Source organism: Apteryx rowi, unplaced genomic scaffold, assembly GCF_003343035.1.
Source record: "Apteryx rowi isolate R43461 unplaced genomic scaffold, aptRow1 scaffold_11, whole genome shotgun sequence".
In the NCBI taxonomy this organism is placed as follows: Eukaryota; Metazoa; Chordata; class Aves; order Apterygiformes; family Apterygidae; genus Apteryx; species Apteryx rowi.
The window spans coordinates 4,676,615-4,700,224 of record NW_020447308.1 but is presented as its reverse complement, the minus strand read 5'-3'; the positions used below and the strand labels follow the sequence as shown (position 1 = coordinate 4,700,224).

The following is a 23,610-nucleotide window of genomic DNA, read 5'->3' as shown; positions in this document are numbered from 1 at the left end:
TTTAACTGCAAAGGAAAAGGATGTTAAATTCTCCCATTTGTTTTTAATTCATAAGGGACATACCAGTGCTTGGTAAGAGTTATAGGTTAAGGGTTGTTCTCCCCCGCTAGTCTGCATCATCCTCCTGCCATCACACAAATTGAGGAGCTCACTACAATGCAAGGGTGTAGGAAAATGCATGTTATCATTTTTAAAACACTACAGAGACAAATCACTGTAAACTTACTAGCAAAAAAGGATGAGGGAAGTCTGAATGGTCTCTAATCCGTTCAAGACATCACTGTAACTGATGTTCAGAGTCACCTYGACCAATGCTGGTCTCATTTAAGGATAGGCTAGTACTCTCCTAATACATGTACAATAATTCAGAGAATTTTAAACTTTAACAGCTCATCAGAAGAGATACAGAGTAGGAGACTTGACTGAAGCAAAACTCTGCACAGCAAGGACTAAAGTAACTGTAAAGATTGATGCTTAATTTCTGCTTATTCTTGGCAATCTTGTCCCAGTGATATCTGTTAGATGGGCAAAAAAGGCTGCTGAATGCTGCCTGTGGAACAACATATGAACCACAGCCACATCTATAGACTATTAGGGTGGCCCATAACACAGCCCTATTGAAAATTATTTTTCTTTTGATCAATCCATAGAAAGATCTGAAGCAATGTTTCCATAGGGGTTTTGTTCATATTATGCAGTATCTGGCAAACTACATTATCTGTTTGAGACAAAGCGATTAAGCAAATTGAAGCCGTGTTTTGGACTTAGTGAAAGTATTTTGAAAAGTTTCCCTCCTCCCCCCTCCCTGCCTCTCAGCGTTGGGATAGGAGACTTGTTAGATAAATACTATGCAAATGACCTGGAATAAAAATTATACCCTACATGCTAACATAGTTTAATAGCCCCAGGTGCAGAAGTTTAGTCGACTTCAATGGACTGTAACTCTATCCAAAAATATAGTTTATTAACAAACACGTACAATAAATTGCACTACTAACTTTAAATAAAACATCTAGCAGGCTCACTTTCACACTAGTTGACATTTGGTTAATACAGAGCTAAAAGCAATACATATATGCTTTCAACAGACACAGACTGAACTCAATTGTAATCCAAGCTCAAGTTGTAATCCAAAGAAGGACACATGTAGCAAAAACAATAGAGACTTCACATGAACCTTGCCATTTCTTTCCACCAGACCTTTGGTCTCTTACAAAATAGGTCTGTAATACAAAAAGTAATAAAAATTCTGGATTCAATTTACTCAGCCTCTTCCATCACAGATTAACATTTTGCAATAATGTGAGTAGCATTAAGAGGGAGGTAAGAGGCAAAGACAATTACATCTTGGAATTACATAAGTTCAGCTGCAGACAGAAAGGTTGCCTAACAACAGGCATGGAGTTCAGTCTCATTGTCCCAACTTTTGCAAGAAACACCATGACGGTAAAACACATTCTTCTCTCTCATCAATTAAGACTTGATCCAGCTTCCACTGATATCGAGGCAAAGGTTCTTCCGTTATCAGTGGTACTCTGATGGGGCCTCCGTGGCCTTCACAAACCAAAAAAAAAGGTCACCTTCTCCAGTGAAAGTTTTGTCACTCTCCAATCTTCAACTTGGCTGTAGTGTCAGTAAAACCTGACAAACTGTTACCACACGGGGGATTACAACAGTCTTGTCCTCCCTTCTTGCCAGAAAAAGGGATTCAGCAGAATTTGATATAAAAGAATTGCAGCCAACTTGGCAATAAACAGCTCCGCTCTGCTCAGTGTAAGATCTTGACCTCATCACAATGAAGTAAATAGGAGGTTTGTAATGAACTTCAATAAAAGCCCAATAGAAATATCAGGCCAAAACAGAGAAATACTCACTTCTTGATATTAGAGCTTGTTTTTTTGCTAAGGAAGGACATTTGTATTTCTGATGCTCTATGGTGGGAGTAGCAGGAAGGTTCCAAAGCACAATATTCCAAACGTAACAACATCCAGTATAAAACTGCTCAAGTAGAATTTTTAAACAAAGCTAGAGATTCTTCCATTTCCTTCATGGTAAAACAAAAAGTTATCTCTGTAAGCACAACCCAGTACGGTCTCAGTATTATTAGCGAGATGCCTGTTATCACAACAAATAAAAATTACGCCTGTGCTCCCTAATTGCATTAGGAGTTAATCTTAGAAAAATTTTATAGGAATATCAATGGGTTAAAAACGTTTATAACCTGTCTTTCTTCTGCACCCATCCTCTTATAATTTCTAGTAAAAATCAGAAACTTCCCCCACTCCCACCCTAAGCAAAGAGTTAAGATCTATTTTTATGATACAAAAATCCTTAAAAATGGACTTTTTCTTATACTGCTGGCACCAGGTTCTGTGAAACTCAAGGAGAAATTGATCTCAAAATGAACAGACCTGACCAACAAGAGCAATCAAACTTACTTAGAAGTAAATGCATTAAAGAGAAGTCACAAAGTATGTGAACTTGCATTGAAAAAATTAGTGACACACACTTCAATCAGCAACAAGCTCCCTCCCCTCTGTGCAACTTGCAYAGCTGGCTCCTCATGTTAGCTAGTATGAAATACTGTTACAGTAGAACAACAACATTAGAAAAATTTGGACAAGTGAGAAGGGAGTTATTTTAATCTAGAACAATACCACCCAAAGATACAGATGAATACAAACAAACACTGTTTGTATCAGAGACATGAATTTAAGCTACATTTTCAGTCTATATATTGGCTTTCCTCTTCCCTCTTAAAAAAAAAAAGGGTATGACATTTCATCTTCAGTTGCATGCTTAAGTCATTTATTCATTGAACATTCCATTCTTGATATATCATCTATCAAAATGTTAGTTAAGATTCATCCTGCTTATAGAACAAATCAGAATTTCTTCTGAACTGCACTTGCAGACAATAATAAAGACACTGATATGAAGCCAATAAAAAAATAATTAGATTGTGGGAAAAAAAAAGTCAAGCCCCACTCTTACTATTTGACTCTTAATAAAACAGAAGCCTACGCCTYTTAACTGACCAAAAGATTTAACACCAAAACACCATTGACAGATAGAATTCAGAAATAAACTTTGTTTTAAACAAAGTCTATGAGTTGCTAATGATAAAAAAAACGTAAAATAAACTGCCAACAAAACATATGTTCCAAAGAATACAGAGGAAACCACAATAAAAATGATACTGAAAAGTCATGATTGGAATATTGCACCAATAATTAATACATGTAATACTACAATAGATTTTTATCAGAATATTTTGCAGGATTATTTTCAGTCCAACAATATTTTACTTAATGGAAGGACTAGTGTGTGGAATCAGGTGCAATTTTAAAATGGGTGTGTTTCATATTTCTTTTTTCTGTTCACCAATACACACCTTTTAAAATGCCAGGTCAATTCACAATAGCTCTATTCCAAAAGCTAAAAACACATGACATATGACTGTAAGACAAATTAAACCATTTTAATGACATCTGCATGTGCCATCCATTAAATTACTGGATTCTGTACTACACTTGCACATTTCTGATACAGGCATATATTGAACATGGGCAACTTATACCTCAAATGTGTAGTACTGCAGAAAAAGAAAACAGCTGAAGATTCATATTGCAGCTTCTATGGTAATCCCCACTTGGTAGGAAGGCCTGTTGGGGATACCAAAATTGAAACAAATTAGTGAAGTAACAGAGTAAGAAATCCAATAGCACAAAGTCTGCTTGGACATGGCTCTTTCCCCTATTGCAAATAGTTTTATTAAATGGGATTTATTTTAGAAAGTTTCACAATTCTTAAAAAGTAGATGATACTTGCATTCCTGAAGGATTAAGCTCTATATTTCTTAATGCTAATCCAACTCTCTGAAACCAACCCAGTAAAACCATCACAGCTTTTACAAGTAACACGCACAGCCTAAAAATTCCACCCCCCAAAACTGCCTTTTTGGTATTCTTTTAAGCTCTTAAGATACCCTATGTATTGAAGAGATGCCAGGAAGCTTGCAGCAGGAACAAATGCTTCTTTGGCAAAAGGAAAACATTTTAATGCCTCCTCCCTTCAAAGTATGTGCACCTCACCACAACATATGCTAATATACTACCAAATAAGCCTCTTTATCATGCCATTTTTATAACAAACTGTTTCATTCATATCTATTTCAGCATGTAACTAACTACTGCACAGAGTGGAACATTGTGTTAAATCAACACATGGTTTATACCTAAGAATAAATCATGAAGACATTGTATTAAAAATTTATATATTCCAAAACAAGCCAAGAGGGGCTGGTTTTATATAAGTTGTTTCAGTGTAAGATTAAAAATTGAAGTTATGCAGACATTTTGGGCCTTTTTTCCATCCTTTGTCCTTTATTTAAAATGAACATGATCAAACAAAAAAGGATTCCCATGAAGACGACGAGTGGAATTCTGTGCTAAATCCGCTATTAACATGCTAAAACAAATGTTACAGCCCTTTTGTGAAGATACCTATGTATGCATATATGCCTACACATGGACATACACATACTTTTCCCCCTTTTCCAGCTTTCTTTGAGGTTACGACACTCCACTGAACCTCTTTCAGAAATCAGCCAAATGCTGAACCAAGAAAAGGATGAAGAACAGCTCTTTGGCTCTTTGCAGGTCTACAGTCTGCGCTTACCAAAATAATAAATATAGATAAATATTTACCATCATATTACTATTTTTTTCAAGTGAAATTTGTATTTAAAGTCTTCTTCCTCCTGAAGAACTCAAAGAAACAAGAGGGAAAGTGTTTTCTAAATAGCCCAAGATTAAAATAAAGAAAACACATCCCCAAACACGCTGGAGCAAGACCAATTAGTGTAGACGTTGGTATCAGCCTTCGTTACAGAAGCAGGTTCTTTAGTCTCCGCACACGTCCTCATTATTCCAAGGAAATCAGTGTGGCTTGTAATGGTATCAGAAAGACAGACCTGCTTTGAATACACAGATTTAAATACCAGTTAGCTACCAAAGATTCAGTCTACAACTGGGATAATTGTATTGGGAAAACGATTAAGACAAGTGGGAGAAAATAAAGCCAAGTTCTATGGGAGAGTCACTGCGATCCTTCAAAGATTTCTCTCAGCTTAGATCTATACACCTGCATCCCACTGTAGAGTGAAGAGGACAAGGGGGGCTAAGAATTGAAAACTGGCTTGTCAGAAATGGACATTTTTTCTTTTTTTTAATTATAGATCAATTGAACACCGTTAGAACTGGCCTCACTTGAAAACTGCCACACTTGAAAAAATACTGGAAATCTGCAGATAAGACTCATGAATTTGTTTGGTTTGTACGCTGTCTCGGAGGAGAGAGAAGATAATACTTGTAAAAGCTTGGTATTTACACTTCCAGAAAGTTTCTGCAGTTCATCCAACTTTGATAGGGCAGCAATTAAGTGCCTCTCCGTGTTCCCAGATGGGCACTTCGGCTGCTTTGGCACACATGCACGCACACAGTATTCCAGTACCAACAGGCTACGCAGTCTTAATGCAGCTTTAAGCTGGCAGCACTCCTGAGTAGTTTTAAGTGTTTATCAACTCAGTAGGTCAAAAGTCTGCAGACACTGGGTGGAGCAGCAGTATGCCACAAAACTAACAGTTGTCCTCCTGCAGAGAGAGAAAAAAAGGGGGGGGGGGCGGGAAGAGTTGTCAGTACAAGATTAAAGCTACTGGCCCCATTCCACAGCAGACAGTACGATGGTTCGTAAAAATACAAGATTAGCCTATTTCAACACTTTAGCAAAAGAAGGTTCGTTTGCCATATATGAGTGACTGATAAAGCAGCAGGGAAACACTGCAGGGGTTCTCAAAACCTTCCTGGTTTCTTTTGTGTTCAGCCTAAAGCAAGGGCATGCAGTTTCTCCTTCTGCAGAGGGTGCGGCTGGGTGTTACAGCCAGTAGGTTTAACAGCTAAAATGAAAATAGCTGGATAATTCTTTGATTCAGCTTTGCTCATGTGTTTCTTAAATTGTTCCTCATAGGCATGAAATAACTGAAGTCCAGCGTCCTCCTTCAGTTCAGCGGCGTGAACAAATGGGGCCCAGCTCTTCGGACAGGCTGATCGACAGGTCCTGCTGCCCCCTTGGGCCAGATGCAACAGCAGAGGTGTCGACATGAAAGCATGACACTAGCCTTCCTCTGTTCTGCTGTGACCCTCCCCAGCCCGGCAGACACCTAGATATCAGCTTAAAAAAAAATGTTAAAATCTGATTTTTTACTAATGCAGAAATCACACTTTACCCAGTGCGAATGTCATCTCTGCTTTTTCACATATAGAAATTCAGTTCAGCACTTAACCCTCCCTTCCTATAAGAGGATACAGAACGTGATACAGAAATCCAGGCAGAAGTTACTGGCACGAATGTGGCATGTGCTAATCAGTACTGGTCAGGAYCCTCACCCTGTGTGTTTTCATGGTCACCGTAAGCTCTTTAGAAGTGAAGCCCTGTCCTTCACATCTTTACAAACCAGCTATCACACCTCTACAATTCCATATAATCTTACCATGTCAAGTGCGAGAGCTACAGAGATAAGGATGACAGGCTACCCTCTTGAGATCTCATTTTCTCTGGATTTGCATCAAATGTCAGCTACTCAAGATTATATTCATTACTGCATTTTGTAAAACACAGTACATTCTTGTCTAAGGGARGGAATGATAATTTGCATAAACTAATTAAAATACCCACTTTTTTTTTTTTCTTACAAGTGGAAACCAGGCAGAAATAAATGTTTTCAACTGATATATTTTAGAATGTTAATATGGTGTTCCTCCAGAAAAAACTTAAGGTATGTTTTTGTCAAGTTGTAATTTTAATAATTCCTAAACAATAAAGGTGTGTATTGATATACCTATCATCCCATACTGTAATCTTTACAAGGAGCAACACTTAGATTTTAACTAGAAATCKGAGCTTTCTGTTTTTTGGGGAATCCAGTCCAAACTCTCCCATTGTTGGCTTATTCCAGAAAATATAAGGATTTAGTGATGAGTAAGTAATTTCCATCACTTTCTTAAAAAATTATACCACTCTAATGGAGCCCAATGCTTGAAAGAAATTATTGATTGCATGATTGTAATATCTTATGCCATTTTCAATATAAAGACTAATGTGGGAGCAATTTTATTTGAATCAGCATGAAGTCCATTGAATTTAAACATCTGACGGAACTGTAATACAATGACAAATCGAAGAATGCCATCTCAACAATCAAGAGAGCTTTCTAAGAAAGCTGACTTTTCCAAAATAGCATTTATGCAGCCTTCCGGCTGCTGCCCAGATCTGACATACCAAGGTTGTTTTCGTTTCATAAAGTTGAATTGCTTACAAATCAGATACCTATTATGCTAAAAACCCACAGCAAAATAGACTGTGATTTAGCTGTGGAAAAATGACTAATACCATCAACAAGAATCAACAGTTACGTTCTTTTTCGTAAACATTCACCTATTGAAAAGCAGTGTCTCTTTATTGTTAATGAAAATAACTAGCAAATCAATGGATTTCAGCAGGGCAAGAACTGTGCAGCATTCTTGAGCAGTATATGAACCAAAAATTAATCTTCAGAAACACTCCTTTTTAAAGCACCTTCCTTTCTGCTCCCCCATCTCTAAGGGGATGCTGTGTAAGTAATCGTTTGACATGACTTCTCTAAAAGAACCTGAACAACACATTTGCTTGTTTAACCCCAAGTGACTTTTCTTTATAGCAAACTAGGTTTCAAACAGTACTGTAGTTTTGTTTGAGTTATACCAGCTATGAATGGGACAAAGCCTCCTTGTTGTTCAGTTTAAAAACCTTATTTCATGCAGGGTAAAAGAATTTTACATTTCCTTCTACTGCCCCAATACCTGTAGTGCTATTTTGGTGAYATATCAATGCATTCTGTAAAGGGGACTCTCCTCCAAAGAGGAGGAAAATAAGGGAAGAATCTCAAAGCAAAACAATTAAAAGCCCTTGGGAAATTCAAAAGAGGGATCCATGGTGGGAGGCAAGGAGATGATGTAGCTGCTGGCCACCTTTGCACTCAGGAGCAAGGAGATGGGAAGGACCTGCGTGGGTGCTGTTTTACCTTCTTCACTGGAACACACCGAACTTACATCTAGTAATGTTGGGTGCACAACTAAAAATTAACATACTCTCCTTTTTTTCTTGCAGTTTTCTCAGCATCTTCAACTTCAAGCATGCACCACTTCCTACATAGGATATGGCAATTTCTCTCTCCCATACCTTTCCAAAAAGGGAAGGGGGCACAGCCAGCTGAGTGGTACCAGGGGAAAAACGAAGCACATCAGCAAAAGAGTGACAAAAAATCCAATCCTGCTGCCAATATTCACTGATATTTAAACACAAGTAAATTTGAGCTCAACTGTTGGCAAAGTTGGATCTAAAGTACAGAGCACTTTAGCACAGACCAGAAAACCTCTCTGAAAGGGTGTGGCTCTTCCCAGGGTGCTGAATCCTGGATTCTTCATAGATTAAGCCTAGAGATTTAAGTAGAACCAATTGAAATCTCCCTGATGATGCTTTTCCATTGCAGACTGCAGATTTGTTAATATTACAGCTCCTGTCAGGCCACAGTATCAGCTCAGATTAATAGGGGCTAGGGAAAGAATCACTGCAAAATGATCAGTGCTCACTTTTAAGATATTTTAAAGCTTGGGGGCAATACTCCCTGAATCACCCCCCAGTTTTGAGTCCCTGCTATGACTGTTCTACCAGGCAAGCCAGTAAGTCTGTGTAGGCTTGTATGTTTGACTAGAGAAGCCTGCAGACATGTTCACAACTGCTATAACCACAAAAGCTGAAATATTTTTAACACGTGTTTCTTAGCAAACCACCTTTTTAAAATGCAGAATGTTTCTACAGCATATCTCAAATTGATTAGCATGGAAAAAAGTATTTTAACTGCAGAATATTTTAATTAAACTCTGGCTTTAGAGCTTTTTTCTGTCTTTACTTTTAATCCTAGAACATTTTTATTTAGTGGTGGCATTCTCCTCAAGTCTGGCTTGAGAGCATCAGGTGAAGTACTAGTGTGGGGTAATATACCCTGTCTGGGGCACAGAAGTGCCACCCAGGTGCTGCACCACCACAAATAGGTCAGTCCCATCATATCAAAACCCTTCACTGTCTAACATCAATCTGAAACACAAAAGTGATGTAACCCTTGTTAAACAGTCTAATGGCAGTATGCTGGGTGCCTTGCAAATAAAAGATTTGTCAACTTTTACTGCAATCGTAGGAAAGGGGCTTTAGATCTGAAAGCCTGCTAAGCTAAAAAAAAAAAATCCCTAAGCTTACACTTTCTTCCATAAAGGTGTTTTTTCCTAAATGAAATCCCAGTGTAATTTCCTGTATAATTACCCTTGATGCAATCCGGCCATTGGAGTTTCCCTCAAGGGAAAGAGCTTTGGGTAGACAATGGTAAACATGGGCTGGCTGCATCGGTGGCAGTGTCCCAAGGGACAGTGCAGCAATTCCAAGAGGCTTTTGGGTAATGAGATTGGAGTCAGAAAGTTCAAGTCTAGGGAAGAGAAGAAACAAGAAAGCCTTGTAACAAAACAATTGCATGATAAAGTCAAACACAATAAGCACGATCCATGAACAATTCAGAAAAAAATCAGCTCTCGCTTTCTCAAGACTTTGTCAAAAGAACAGCAAGCTAAAGCACATTATCCACAATCAAGGTGAAGCACATGATGATTTCATTGTATAAGTTCAAAAATTTAAAGGTTAGAAAAACCCTGCAGGCATAAGATTAAGTGGGCCCAAATATCCAGCTGAAGATTCCGTTGATCAAGCAAATAATAAAAAACAGTAGTATGTCATATAGCATTCTTAGACATAAAGATACTGGAGGACTTGAGCTGGAGAGCTGTTAGTATCAGATATGGATAATCTAGACAAGTATTTAATAATAAACAAGAATGCAAAATTCTAGAAAGGACATCAGTATTATTTTACTAAAATCTTTCAGCAACTGATCTAGCAGGATAGCTAAGCTCGCTAAAAAGCCCAAACTCCACCATCAGCAAAAAGGGATCTCTAATATTTAGAATTACTTGAAATACAATCCAGCCCAGCATAATCCTCATAGGTCCAAGCAAATAGCCCACTCCAAAAAGATCAATACATTCACAGTCTCTTAAGTGTGCCCCTATAGTTCAACAGATGCCAGGGTCATTTCATGGGAAGACGCAATCATTTTTTTCAGGCTTGACCCAAGTCACTTAGTATTTTATAAATTAAAACCAACATGTTAATCTCCATCTAAAAACTGAAAGACAGCCAAGACGCATGAATGCGTTTAGGTGCTGAGTAATCAAGACAAGATGCAGTACCTGATAAATCAGTTTTGAGATATCACACTAGTTTCAGCTTTCAAACCCTGTAAAGTTTAATCTCATGCACAATGTTCCACAACAACATCACTTTGAGATGACAGATATGACGAACAGTACCAACATTTGTGTCCAAAAGAAAAGGTTGTATTCCCTGGCCAGGCAAAGACTGAGGAAAAGTAGTCTAGCCACTTTCATACTTATCTATAGGTAGCTAAGCATTTAACAGCATCTTTAAAGTTGCAAATTGAAGCAATCAGTGATAGATCAAACCTGCAGCTTTGATCATACGTGCCACCTGCTTCCCCAAGCCACCATTATCTTATCCCTGACCATGCTTTACTCACGCCTCAATGAAATTTTGGGTGTCACCAGTGGTGTAATGCACATCATCTTTCATAAGGTCACCCAGAAGAGGAAGAAAAAAAAAGATATGAAGACTATACAGTACAGTATAGTCTTCCTAATTGGAAATAGGAAGGATAGTTATAACAATGCTTCACTATTTTCAAGTTCTCCACCTTGGCTGCAACCAGATACAATCTTCACAGCCTTGTATAAACCTCCTACAAACCCTTCCTTAAATTGATTTTGCAATGCTAGCTTGCTATTCCCAAACCAAACTTCACCTGTGTCTTCAAGAACCATATTCACAAATATTCCAGAAATTACTGTGCAAGTCACTACTAGGTAAGGAAAATAGTGCTACTGATGATTTAAAAGATCTTGAACCCTGCTTTTTCTGTACATTATGTTCTCAAATTCCTTTTCAACAAAGACTAGAATTCTGCAAATCGGAATGAAACAGCATCCTTCACTGTGTAATTCTGGTGCAGCTGATATCCTGATAATGAACAATTAAACTCTTCCCATCTACCCTTGCAGGTAGAAACATCAGAAATACACAGCACCAAAACTAGTCAATTAATTCATTCTCTACATCAGTTAACATAATCTCCACAAAGCAGTGCTGCTTCCTATGCACACAGGCTGGTATGCTTATTGCACCCTTTAACACGAAGGGTCTTCCCTTCAGTATATTTGCTGCCGAGAGGTCACTGAGAATGCCAGCTCCTCCTCGTACACTTTTCCTGGCATGGGCATAGTTCAGCACTTAGGATTTCCTCCAGCAGCTACGGTACAAGCGACCCCTTACTGTAACCCTCTCACCTTTTTACTGTAACTCTCCACCCTTCCACCTTCTACTTTCACCTCTGAAGCTGACAAATTTCCAAGATGTTCTGAATAGGAGAGATTCACAATACACCAAAATCTGACAAAATCTGAATCCGCAGGTTATTCTCAGATATCACTAGCTCGTGTGAAAGCATGATGTATAACCAGATGAGCCAAGGGCCAGTTTCCAACAAAAAGTCTGAACTGGGGCAGAACTAAAACAGCTCAGCTGTCACGGTACTGAAATGGCCAACGGCTGCTAACATTTCTTTTGCCTTATGTACAAGAAGTCTGCCAGTTTAGGAGTGTGCTGCCTGGCAAGAAGCTGCATTGTTGGCTGATGCATCTAATCTTGCCTCAGGAACAGTATTTCTCATCTATTTCCATTAAAGAGTTTTCTCCTGCAAAAAGCCACCTCCTTTATACAATCCTCAAGAAACCATTGGTAAGCACCACTCTACCTTAGAAATAGTCTTTGGATCTCTGGTTTTGATATTGGATATTTTTGTTTTAACACAGCATTTCAAACATAATTTGATTAAATAAATCTGTTAAAACATTAATCTTTGCCCAGCTCTTTGAAGAGCTGTTTGAAATGTTCCTATCATTGCAAAAAGAGAAGAAGGGGTTTTCAGGCAATCTAAAGAATGCAAAAATTTCATACCTTTTAAAAGCCTGTAGTAGGTGGTATAGAGTGTCCTCATGGCCAGTTCTTGCAATGGCAGCACATGATCTGTTTCTGTCCCTATAGATTTCACCTCTGCTGGCAGGAACACAGTTAACTGTCCCGATGAAAAAGAGAGCAGTTTCACCTCTGAAACCTGAATTGGAGAACCACAACTGGAAGGACACAAAACATTTAGAAAGTGGTTAGAAAATAATAAAAGTAACTTCATGGGAAAACCCAGATGACCAGCCCAAAGCACGCTTGACACTGTTCAGTGCAGCACCTTCCAAGGACTCATGAGAAGCGTGATACATACTGACATGCATTTCCTATAGATCCCCAACCTCTGTGACATGCTAGTCATGGGTCACCTGGAGGTCTTTACTGACCAAGTAACATGCAAAAGCTAGAGAAATGAGAACACAATCCCAAGGAGATCAATCAAGTCCACTACTGAAAGCTGTCACATGTCCCTTATTTTGCCTAAAAGCTGATCTCATTTAGCCTCTGAATGTCACTATTACTAAATATTTTACATAACGGAGCAGTTTCATACCTAACAATTGGTTTCCTGTGTTTTGGATCAACTAGCTGAGAATGATCATGGATTTGTCAACTACAACATGTCAGACAAACTACAGCCATAAAAAATTAGCATTTAAGTGCCACTGGGTGATTCTGTACTGCAACTTTCCCCATCCACAGAGTTCCCTTGGAGAGAAAAAAAACAACCCAAAACAACAAAAACAGCCTAAGCTGTAATAAGAAGAAGTCTACTAGCATTGTCCTTCCTAAATCATAACGAGAAAAAGGAAGGTTATTTGGATCCAAGGAGAGAAACTTAGCCTGTAGTAAAAATAATAATTCTTTACATGATCCCTGTTGCAATCTATCATACCAAAGAGACACGCAAAGGAAAATTCTACTAAGAAGTTGGGGAAGTCAACGGGGGAATCGGAATTGTTTATGACAACTTAAATTTGAAGCCAAGAGCAACTTGTTAGGGCCAGTCCTAACAAATGGAACAGAAACATAAATTAGTCAGCTTTCCCAGATACTGGACCTAAAACTAAGGTAATTCTATTAGACCGTATCAGATGTGAAAAAAATCTCATAGTATTTCTCTGATAACAAAGAATCTCATCTCCTCTGATTAAAGGAAAGGCACCCCAGAGAAACAAGCAACAAAGAACAGCATCAAACAGCAAATCAATAAGCCTCTTGTCAAATATTTAATACTTTTCCACAAACCATTAATGGGATTAAAAAAAAAAAAATCAGGATTTCAGAAACCCAAAATTCCAACAATTAAATCTCCAGCAATCCATTCCCAACGAAGTAGCTATCATATATTTTCAAGCTGATCAACCTCTCCCCAGCCTAAATAGAAGAATACCCGAAAGCTCCTACAGTTACTACAGTTCAAAGCTAGGCCCTTTGGGCTGCCTGAAGAGTGAGGCTGTTTATGCCCAGTGCTCCTTCCTGCAACACTGAAAAACAAAGGAAGCAATCGAGATATCAGGCGGAACAATTTAAAAGAGACAGACCCTTAAGTCAGGCTATATTTTTGTGTGTGTGTGTGTGTGTGTGTGCGTGTGTGTGTGTATATATATATATGTGTACACACACACACGCACACACACACACACACACAGGGAAGGGAAGAGGGGAAAAATGATCTATCAAGCAGGAAAAATGGAGCTACAGAAGCCCCCTGTGGCAAATAAACGACAGGAAAAAGCTGTGACCACCAACTGGCTCCCTTCAACAAGCTGACAGATACCTAGCTGGAGACCATGAAATCCAATCTGCAAAAAGCAAGATCAAAATTTATTCTGAGGGCTGAGATCATCACCTCTTATGTAAAAGATTGTTTTTCAGTCAGTCTGACTGCAGGATTCCTAGACAGATATTCATTACTTACAGAATGCAATTTATATTCTATTTTCAGAAGTCTAGCTTTATGTTTGTAACAGCAACATGTCAGATTTTGTTATCCAGCGGATGACCAGGAAGAGTACTAAACCCTGGATCTTCAGCCCTTTTGCCTGACCTGTAAAAACCTTGCATTGGCTACTAATGCTTACTTGGAAAGAACATAGAAATGCTTCAGATTACCATTAATGTATGATTTTAACGATGTCACCCCAGTGCACCATCAAATAAAAACTCTTCTTAATAAAGTATATAGGAATGCTTTTCCCATGTCAAAAAATTTCCCTAAAAATAATCTAAGATATTTCAAGAGTGTTTCACAACTTAAAGAGAAGTATGCGTTTGGTACACAAATGCAAATACTACTTTGTTTACAAAAAAAAAAAAAGAGTAAAATTATTGTATTTTTCAATTCCTTGTTATTATAAAATAAATAATTTTTGGATTTTTTAAATTTCACAGAAGGCTTTTCAAGAATTAATGCCATTGTAACACTTGGAACATTTTTGGTCTCTTCTATACTAGACTTATAGTATTCTCCATACAAGATACCACCAGCAGCATAAATGTAATCAGAGCAAAAAGAGCTGGTAATATTTTCATCATTCCCCTCCCCCCCTTTAAGGCATTTTGTGGAAATTTAAGTATGGATTTTATAACCATTATTGAACAACTAAATCAAAGACTGAAGAAACTGAAATTTTACCAGACAATTAAGAAAAATTCAAATTGAAATAGAACTTAGCGTGGAGAGCAGAAGAGTCTCATAACAAATGATGCCATTTAAAAGATCAGTGGAAAGGTAAAAAGATTTTGGCTGAGAGTAAAATAAGGACTTCAAACGTTACAAAAATTAAACAAGCATTTATTTAAAATCACCTGAAATAAACAGGATAGTTGGACCAAACTTGTGGGGGCATTTCCTGTATTGCCCCTATTGTTTTTAGTCAATCAATACAGTTCTATTATCCTTAGGGCCAACTATCTGTTATCATTAATGTCTTTCTTACAAGGGTACTCTCAGTTCTGAGAGCAAACAAACAAAAAACCCTAAAAATTATTTTACTRAAAATCAAATCTGTAAAAATTTGAGGCTGCACACAAATCAGCAGAATTATAATACAACTGCAAGTATTTAAATATCACACAACCAGCTATGTGACACAGGAATATTAAAAAAAACCCTTAAAATGTCAAGACTCAATATCTCACACATTGCAGTAGAGCACAGGCTGTAAAGAGGGAATTTATATTTAATGTAAGATCTGCTGAGAGCAAGCATACCAGAAATTTATAATTAGATGGTAATGGGGACAACTCTCCTCTGAACAGTTTTACACCAGCAAGAGTCCATTCATTTCAGCAGTGCTGATCCTAATTTATGCTAGTGTCAGTGCAAAAAGAATTAAGCCAGTGTCCTACACAGCCCACTTTTTCCTCACATCCTAACCACAAACATGAAACAGCCTAGGATATTTTTAAAATGCACACTTAAAAATATACCTGTCAATCCAGACCTCCTAAAAAAAGTTACCTATTTTAGTTAGTAGGTGCCAAGCCCTATAAAGGGCTGATGCTGGGATGCAAAGTGAGCGAAGGAGCTGCATGTGACACTCCAAGAAACGGCCCGTAACTTACAGAAATATTAGAAATTACAAATTAGTTAAATGCTGCAACATATGTGAGAAAGAGTTTTTGCATTTCTGAAAAAATCTATGAAGCCTACATTTTTGGCCACATTTAAATGCAGCTAGCCTGCAGCTTCAGGACCTACATCACCATTAAGAATTCCTTTGGAATAACTGCGCTGACTGTTATGGCTTAATACTAAAATATTGTAAGTCAGCAAATTCACACACAAGATTTATTACAAAAGTAAAACAGAACTGGCAGCTGCAGTAATCCCCTTAAAGTAACATTAGTTCTGAATCAATCAAAAAAAAAAATCAGTTGTATCATACAGGCATATATTTATGAGAAATTTTACAAGGAAAAAATATGCAAAACATTTGAATTAACTCATACCTACCCACTGCAACCAATGACTTTATTATACAGATAAGACGGAAGCCCTTTCAGATGAATGTTGTTATCCACATAAACATATTGTAGCTCCCGAGAACGACCTAAATCTGGGTTTAGAAAACAAGAAAAAAGTAAGGGGGAGAAGGGATGACATAATGACAATTTTAAGCAAAATGATTCTTTTTAATTAAAAAAAAAAAAGCTAATCAGACTCAGTGTAAGCAAAGCTAAATTAGTACTTCTCAGCTGTAAAATCTGAGCCAATTATTTTATTATGGATTAACTGAAAAACTGGTTAGAAAACAGCATTTTTATATATATATATATATATATAAAAAAAACCCTTTTCAAGGGTTCTGAAAATCCCATTATGAATTCTCACATTGAAAACTCTAAAGTCAGTTCGGAGAAGCAAAAGGACAATTTATTTCAAAGCTACTGTGCATACTTTAAGAACATAATATTCATATGTCTCTATCTTAACTTTTTATAGTCCTAAGGAGTCCGTTACAGAAACTAAGCAAGACAACCAAGCGTTTGGCTGAATCAGGCACACTGAAAGCTTAGCGCAACCTCGACCAATTCTGACTTCCCATCTTTACCAACCGTCAGTTATCCTGATTGGCATAAAAACAAAGGCCACCTCACCGAGATTAACACAGCTTCTGTCCCTTTCGTAATCACAGCTATTATACCAAGAACAGAATAAAAATTAAAACCTTTTCTGCAATATCTCTTTAGATAATCTGTTTGGASTAATGAACTGTCTATGATCCCTTGTCATTCCCCACCCTGACAACAGGCAATACAACCCTTTCTCTATCATTGAATAGTTCTTCTTGCACACAGAGCTCTGGATGTAATTTAATACAGATAAAGCAAATAGCTTTTTAAGTGATATCTCCAAACATTTGCCAGTCTTACAATATATTGAATGCCTTCAGCTCTCACCCACTTGAGTGGCAGCTGCAAGCATCAGAAACCTTGGAAGATCATGCTGAGGAACTTCAAAGGTGCTCCATTATCAGATCTTTTGTATGAAGAACAAGTGATGATACCAACAGAAAACCTAATAGGTTCCTTTTTTGGAAGAAAAATGTGAACATAAAACTTGAGAGTTGTTTTTCCTTTTAATTCAGAGCCTTACCCTGCAATAAGCTATGGAGGTTTTGTCCTAGGCTTCAGGGACAATAATCTGGCCTTTGCTCAAATTGGAGTCACTGGACATCAGGAGACACCTTCAACCAACATAGGCTTCTTTGACACTGTCCCAAAGACGTTCTAGTTCAAAGCGCTATACGATGTATACATCAACTGTTCTGCCCCAAGAAGTACGTACAAATMTCTCTGCTGCCTGACCGACACTGCTGTGTTTTTGAGATGTTAGCTCTTAACGATGCACCTCAGAACGATGATTTATTTTGGCTCAGTATATTGCCTGGCTGAAAATAAATTATTGAAGTTCTGGGATATTTTTAGATGAAACAAAAGCATTGTTATCCTACAATGAATAAAAATATGGTAATACTGGCACACTGGAAAATATTGTAACACTGCAAAAGAATCAGCCAATAAAAGTCAAAGCACATAGCATGTGCATGGCACATCTAAAGCTGCAAGAATACTGCCTCACGCTACAGAAGCTAATTATACTAATAAGAACTGAAAACTCTGGGTTGCTGGGTAGCTTGAATGTGCTACTGTTTAACTTATTAATTTAGAGAATGGGAGAAAATTTAAAAAAAAAGGGCTCATTTGTTCATTTCTACACAGATGTATATAAATGGGCTGAAAATCAGGCAAGTCAAAAAAAGACCTAAAGCTGCTCTTTTCATATGCATTTTGCGGGGAGGTGGGAATGGGATTGGCTTTTTTTTYCCCCCCTGATACATCTCATGTCTTCGCTCTGTCTTTATCTTATGCTATGTTTAGATTGTAAGTTTTGAGTTGAAGACTGCATTTCCTAGGTAATTAAAGCAAATTTTTGGACGTTAGACAAAATATCTCAGTAGGAAAAATTCAATTCCCAACGCCAAATAGCCTGTAACTATAAATGTTCCTTTGATACAGTTTCTTTGCATTAAATAACCAAGCATCTCCCAGTCCCCAAAAGATTTTTTCAAGTTTCAAACACTATTCATAAAGCTTAGTTAAATTTAAATAAATCATCACTTAAAAAGCTCTTTGTATCCCATCCCCATTAATTTTTAGGTCTTATATCAGTCAACAAATATTGTTAAAACTTCTCTAAAAAACACACTTCTTAAGGACTTTGTGAAATAAGGAAGCTGCCCATCTATGAAAAGGCTAAAGCTACAAAGAAGGTTTTCATGTGGCTTTCGCAAGCACTGTACTGTGCCTAAAACATTTCCACTTTCCTCCTTCCAGGCTCCCAGATCAAAGACCTTTCTCCTAGAAACGATCAAATGCCATGAGTCCTGAACAAACCCCAATTCTAATTTTTTTCTTTTTCTTTCTCCCCCTCCTTTTTAAAAAAAAAAAAAAAAAAAAAAACATCCTCAGGGCCCTGGCATATGCATTCCACATGGCTGAAGATGGAACAAAAGCTCTTGTGTGTCTGCACTGATGCTCTTTTAAGCATATTGGGAGGCCGAGGATACAAAAGCAGCATATACTGAGGTAGAATAAGACCTTTGTTTACTGTGCGCTGATAATTACTAGGCCCATTTTCTAAACAAAAAGTGCACATAAACCCTCAATAAAGTAATATAACACTGAATATCTGCTGTCATAACATCCCCTGTACTGCCAGTACACTTCAAAATTTATGGCCTATTTTAATTGTATTTGTACTTTATTACATAAATCATTTTTATTCTAGCACTGTCAACAGATTCGAATTTCTACTTGCAATGGAATTTGTGTTCAGGCATTGAAGCATTTGTTAATGGCAAATTTTAAGGTTAAATTTCTATCAAAGGGTAATTTATCATATAATATAAATAAATAGATATAAAATAATCAGTAGTTCCATCTGCCATTCAAGAAGAGCATTCTCAAGACCACTTCTCAGAGCAACACAAGAGCCACATCCTCCACCCAGACAAGTGAAAAAAAAAAAAAAAAAAAAAAAAAAAAACCAGAGTTTCAACCGGCAATCAAAAAAGGCCATTTCAAGAACCCTTCCCCAGAGAAAAAAAAGACCCCCCCCCCCCCAAAAAACAAAAAAAAAAAAAAAAAAAAAAAAAAGCACACGGTTGGCCAGGATGCCATTTCCAGTTTGACTTGCACTTACAGTTTGGGTATTTTTAGAAATTTATTAGGAAGGTCCAAAGACTCAAATCCACACATCCACACACTTTTATTTCTTTGAATATAAACTGGAATACATGACAGCTGAAAAATAATCATTTATGTGAAATACTGCTATATCYGAGAATTAAGTATATACTGCAGAAGGAACGACTAATTCATTATTGTTTACCCATCTGCTTGTTTATATGCCAGTTTCGAAAATCAGAGAGTGGCACGAGGTATTTATATTGCATTTTGCAAATCTGATTCCTATCGTTACCCTATTTTTCTTAAGATGCATGTGCTCTCAAACTTAAGAAAGGTAAATATCACCACTTAAAATAAAAAACATACAGGACAAAACCACATAGTACATATCCAGCAGTGCAGTGAAAGTGCAGAGCTACTGTTGGAATAYATCTTATTCCTATGAATCTGTGGAAAATGCAGATTTCCATTACACAAACAAGGCTTCTGCAGGCAGCTACTAGGGCCATGCTTAGATGAGGAAGAACGGATTCTGTGGCGCAAGGGATGTTAATCACCATATGGAAAACAAGAAAAAAGCCACACTTTAAAAAGCCAGTRTGTCAGCCAATATGTTTAAAACCCGACTATTTCTTCTAACATGGACACGTCTAATAAAAAAGAAAAAACACATTCTGTCTGGTGATAAATAAGATGCCTGCCTTCCTACTCCACTCCCTGATTTCAGAAACTTGTTTGACAATTCTTGCTTGATTACCACTTGTAAATGTTTCTGCAATGTCTCTCTCTGTTATTTAACCTCCGTACTCACGGTCATTAACCGTGAAAGTGAAGCTGGATGTAAGCGTATACACAAAATAACATTAGCCAACATGGGCAGCTAGCAGAAATAATGCTACAGTTGTGCCTCAACTTCAGTAATGCTCCATACAGTACCATACACGAAGAAAAATATATCTCCGCATGGCAGAAGATAGATTTAATCTTTTTGCTTTTCAGTGCACTAACCCTCTCTTCTACTTTATTTCATCACGTCTTGACCATTCTGAAGTCTTCCGATTCTTCAGAAGGAAGGATTAAACATTTACATTTATTCTGTGCCGCTTTTCCTCTGAACTCTAGGATTTATGATTCAGTTTCATATTCAGAGATAGCAAATTATCTCCAAATGTTCACCAGTGAGTCACTATTAAGAACTACTGAACAAGGTCAACGATAGTCTTTGATGTTCCCCGTTAAAGTTCCTTTTGAATGTTTTGAATTTTGAGTCTAAAAATAAAGAATAAAAGAAGGGGTGTCATTTTATTAGAGATTTATTTCCTCCTTTTGAACTTAAAACACTTCAGCAGATCTGTGGCTGATCCAGGTCGTAGCTCGCTCACAGATACGCTACTAGCATAAAAGTAAAGAAAACTTTTGCATTAAACTGTTCAAATCCTTTAATATTTTACATCTTATGATATAGAACAGCATCTTATTTTTGCAAAATTAAAAATATTCAGAAATCTTCAACTTCCCTTGCTCATGAAATGGAGTTAAGAATATTTGCCAAAGTAGGYGTAGTTACTTTGCTTGTTTTAGGGAGTACTGTGGAAACTGGATGATGCATCCTGGGACTCATTTTCTCATTTATATAATGACATATGTTGGGACATAACCAAAACACTCCCCTCTGGAGAGGTTATTCGCAGTTAGAGGCACTTGTCAGTAGTATAGACTTTTTTTTTTTTTTGAGTCTTAGTTTATCAACTTCTTTAAAGACTAAATAGCTAGTACTACAAAAATTGTTATACCTATACAATGTAATTACTTTAGAAATAAGATTACCTCATTTTTAGTCACCTTAATTTTTATCTTTTTTCAACATGATTAGCATAACTTCATCTGCACCTAATTAACCAAACTCTGATCGTGTGCTAGAAAAACTATTAGCAGATATTCAGCGGACATGACAAATCTGCCTACGTGTCCGTATTTCGGCAGAGGTTAGCCCTCGACAGTCCACTAAAAGTAAAAAGTAATCAACACGTGGAAAATTACTTGTTTTTCACAGGCAAAATACACAGTCCTCCCTTAGTAAGGTGGTAACTCCTGCCCACAAGGCCTCCTCCTACAGTTCCAGGCTTACAAAGGGTTAAGAAAACGGCAGATGAATTCTTTCCTGGGCTACTGCTGTGAAAGTTTTGATGGATGCCTATACACAGCACAAACTAAAATTTAGCTAGATTATGCAGTGCTGACATTCCTCGTGATGCAACGTAATTTCTGCGGAGTTACCGGTTTCCATGGCAAGTTAAAAACTCTAGCTGAAGAATCTTTGTTAAATCATCACATCTAGCAAACAAACAGATCATTACCCAAAGCGGTGGAACTCAGATTACATAGTATTATATTTAAACAGGACATCATTTAAACTTTCTTTTCCTCAGTTAGCTAAAAATAAAGCAGCTTTGATAGTTGACCTATTGCTTTAAAATAGACATGAAACCTTAACGTATTTCACTTCTTTTTCATTTATTATCTTATTTTCCAACAATGCGATCACCGTGACAACTCTACAAACAGAGTCAGTAGGGACCAGCACGGATGAAAATCACCTGTTGCAGTTTTTTTCCCCCATTCCTTTTTGGAAGGCGAGGTTGTTTCCTCGTCTCTTCTCCGACCCCCCCGCACCCCGCAGTCGGGTGAAGGCAGCGTGACTCACCGAGCGGCAGAAAGGCGAGCCGGTTCCCGGCCATGGACAGCTCGTTGAGGCTGGGCAGCTGGCACAGGTGGCGGGGAACGCACCACAGGTGATTGCGGTCTGCAGTCAAGTACTGCAGCGAGAGACACATGTGCAGCCTTTCGGGTAAAGTTATCAACCGGTTGGTCGAAATGTCCAGCGTTTGCAGCTCCCTCAGGTCTCCGACCTCTACAATCCAAACATTAGGCATGGAGATATATTAATATAATTAGGTTCATAACAAAGCCACAAGAAAGATCTCAGCAAATCAAAAACAAAAGTCAGCAGCTAGCTGCTGCTCTCAAGGTACTACTCTATCAATCTGTGTTCAGAACAACACTAATATTCCCCAATATCTTCACCTTTCAAATCTTTTGGTTGGGGAGCAGTTATTTGTTAGGCAATATGTTTAAATACGACATCTCTCAAGACAGCGCATTGCTGAACTGTGTCTATTATTACCAACAAAAGCATCAAGCACTTTCCTGGGCCAAAATCAGAAATAGCAAAAATGAATGCTTAAAAGACATTACATAGCTTACTAACTGTTAGCAAGGGTGTTTTACATGACCTCGAATACATGCAAATTTAAATTAACTTTAAAAAAAAGAAATTTTTTTGAGGATACAATGCTGATATCCACCTTACTTAAGATTCTCTTGCAATTAGACTTGCAGATACATGCATATCATTTTCTGCTTAGTGACAGTCTTTCACCAAGCATGCTTAGGAACAACTGCTCCCTGCAATTCAAAAGGGCTAGCTTGAATTAGAACAGAGATTCATTTTAATAATCTGTAAATTATTATGTCAGGTTATGTTATTTTAGGAGGACATTACAGTAAGTTATAACCTATAGTTGCAATAATTACAGCTTCTAGAGACTTTCTTTCCTAACACTTCAAGAATCTGGTTAATTATTGCGACTGTAAGAGTTCTGTAGAAGTCCATTTTGTGCTTTAAATAGTATCATATACTTTTTCTGCAGATAAGAAAAACAAGTTCTTCAAAGTCTGCAAGACCTGATCAAACAAGTAGCCTCACTTGTGTAACGGAGTGATTTCCTTTGCCTGGCCTTTGGGACCAGGCTGTGCTTCTCTGAAGACTGACTGACAAATAGACTGAGAAGCCTTATGGATTATCTCATGTGTTTATTAATTCTTTTACTGTAAATCTATAAATTGGATAATTCTATAAAATATTTCCCCTGAACATGGGGAAAGCTTTAAACAGTTTGCTTTGTTTTTAAATACATTACAGCAATGTAACCAACTCATCAAGTGTTCAGTGCTCTCAATTCTCCTGGCAATTTTCAGCATCTTGCAGAACCAAATTTACTTTGCCTTAACTAAATGAAGCCAGCTTTTGCATCTGATAGCTGCTAAAGAAGATTCCCCAAAATTGTCTACACCAAGAACATGAGGCACATACCAGGCAAATAATTCTAAACT

General features: G+C 37.5%; 1 protein-coding gene across 5 annotated transcripts in view; it reads right to left on the bottom strand.

Moving 5' to 3' along the window:
* Window positions 1–942: 942 nt before the first annotated feature.
* Window positions 943–23,610, bottom strand: part of LRRC28 (leucine rich repeat containing 28) — a 55,215-nt gene continuing 32,547 nt past the window's right edge. For 3 of the 5 annotated variants that reach the window (XM_026074651.1, XM_026074669.1, XM_026074662.1), the window contains 5 exons: window positions 22,142–22,348; window positions 16,199–16,301; window positions 12,232–12,407; window positions 9,415–9,574; window positions 5,213–5,653 (listed from right to left, as the gene is read on the bottom strand). In XM_026074651.1, the coding sequence (XP_025930436.1) occupies window positions 5,581–5,653; window positions 9,415–9,574; window positions 12,232–12,407; window positions 16,199–16,301; window positions 22,142–22,271 (642 nt within the window). In that variant the 5' untranslated portion in view covers window positions 22,272–22,348 and the 3' untranslated portion in view covers window positions 5,213–5,580. Of the gene's footprint in view, window positions 5,654–8,462; window positions 8,532–9,414; window positions 9,575–12,231; window positions 12,408–16,198; window positions 16,302–22,141; window positions 22,349–23,610 lie in introns of all 5 variants that reach the window. The other 2 variants (XR_003254971.1, XM_026074641.1) reach the window with 2 other exon arrangements.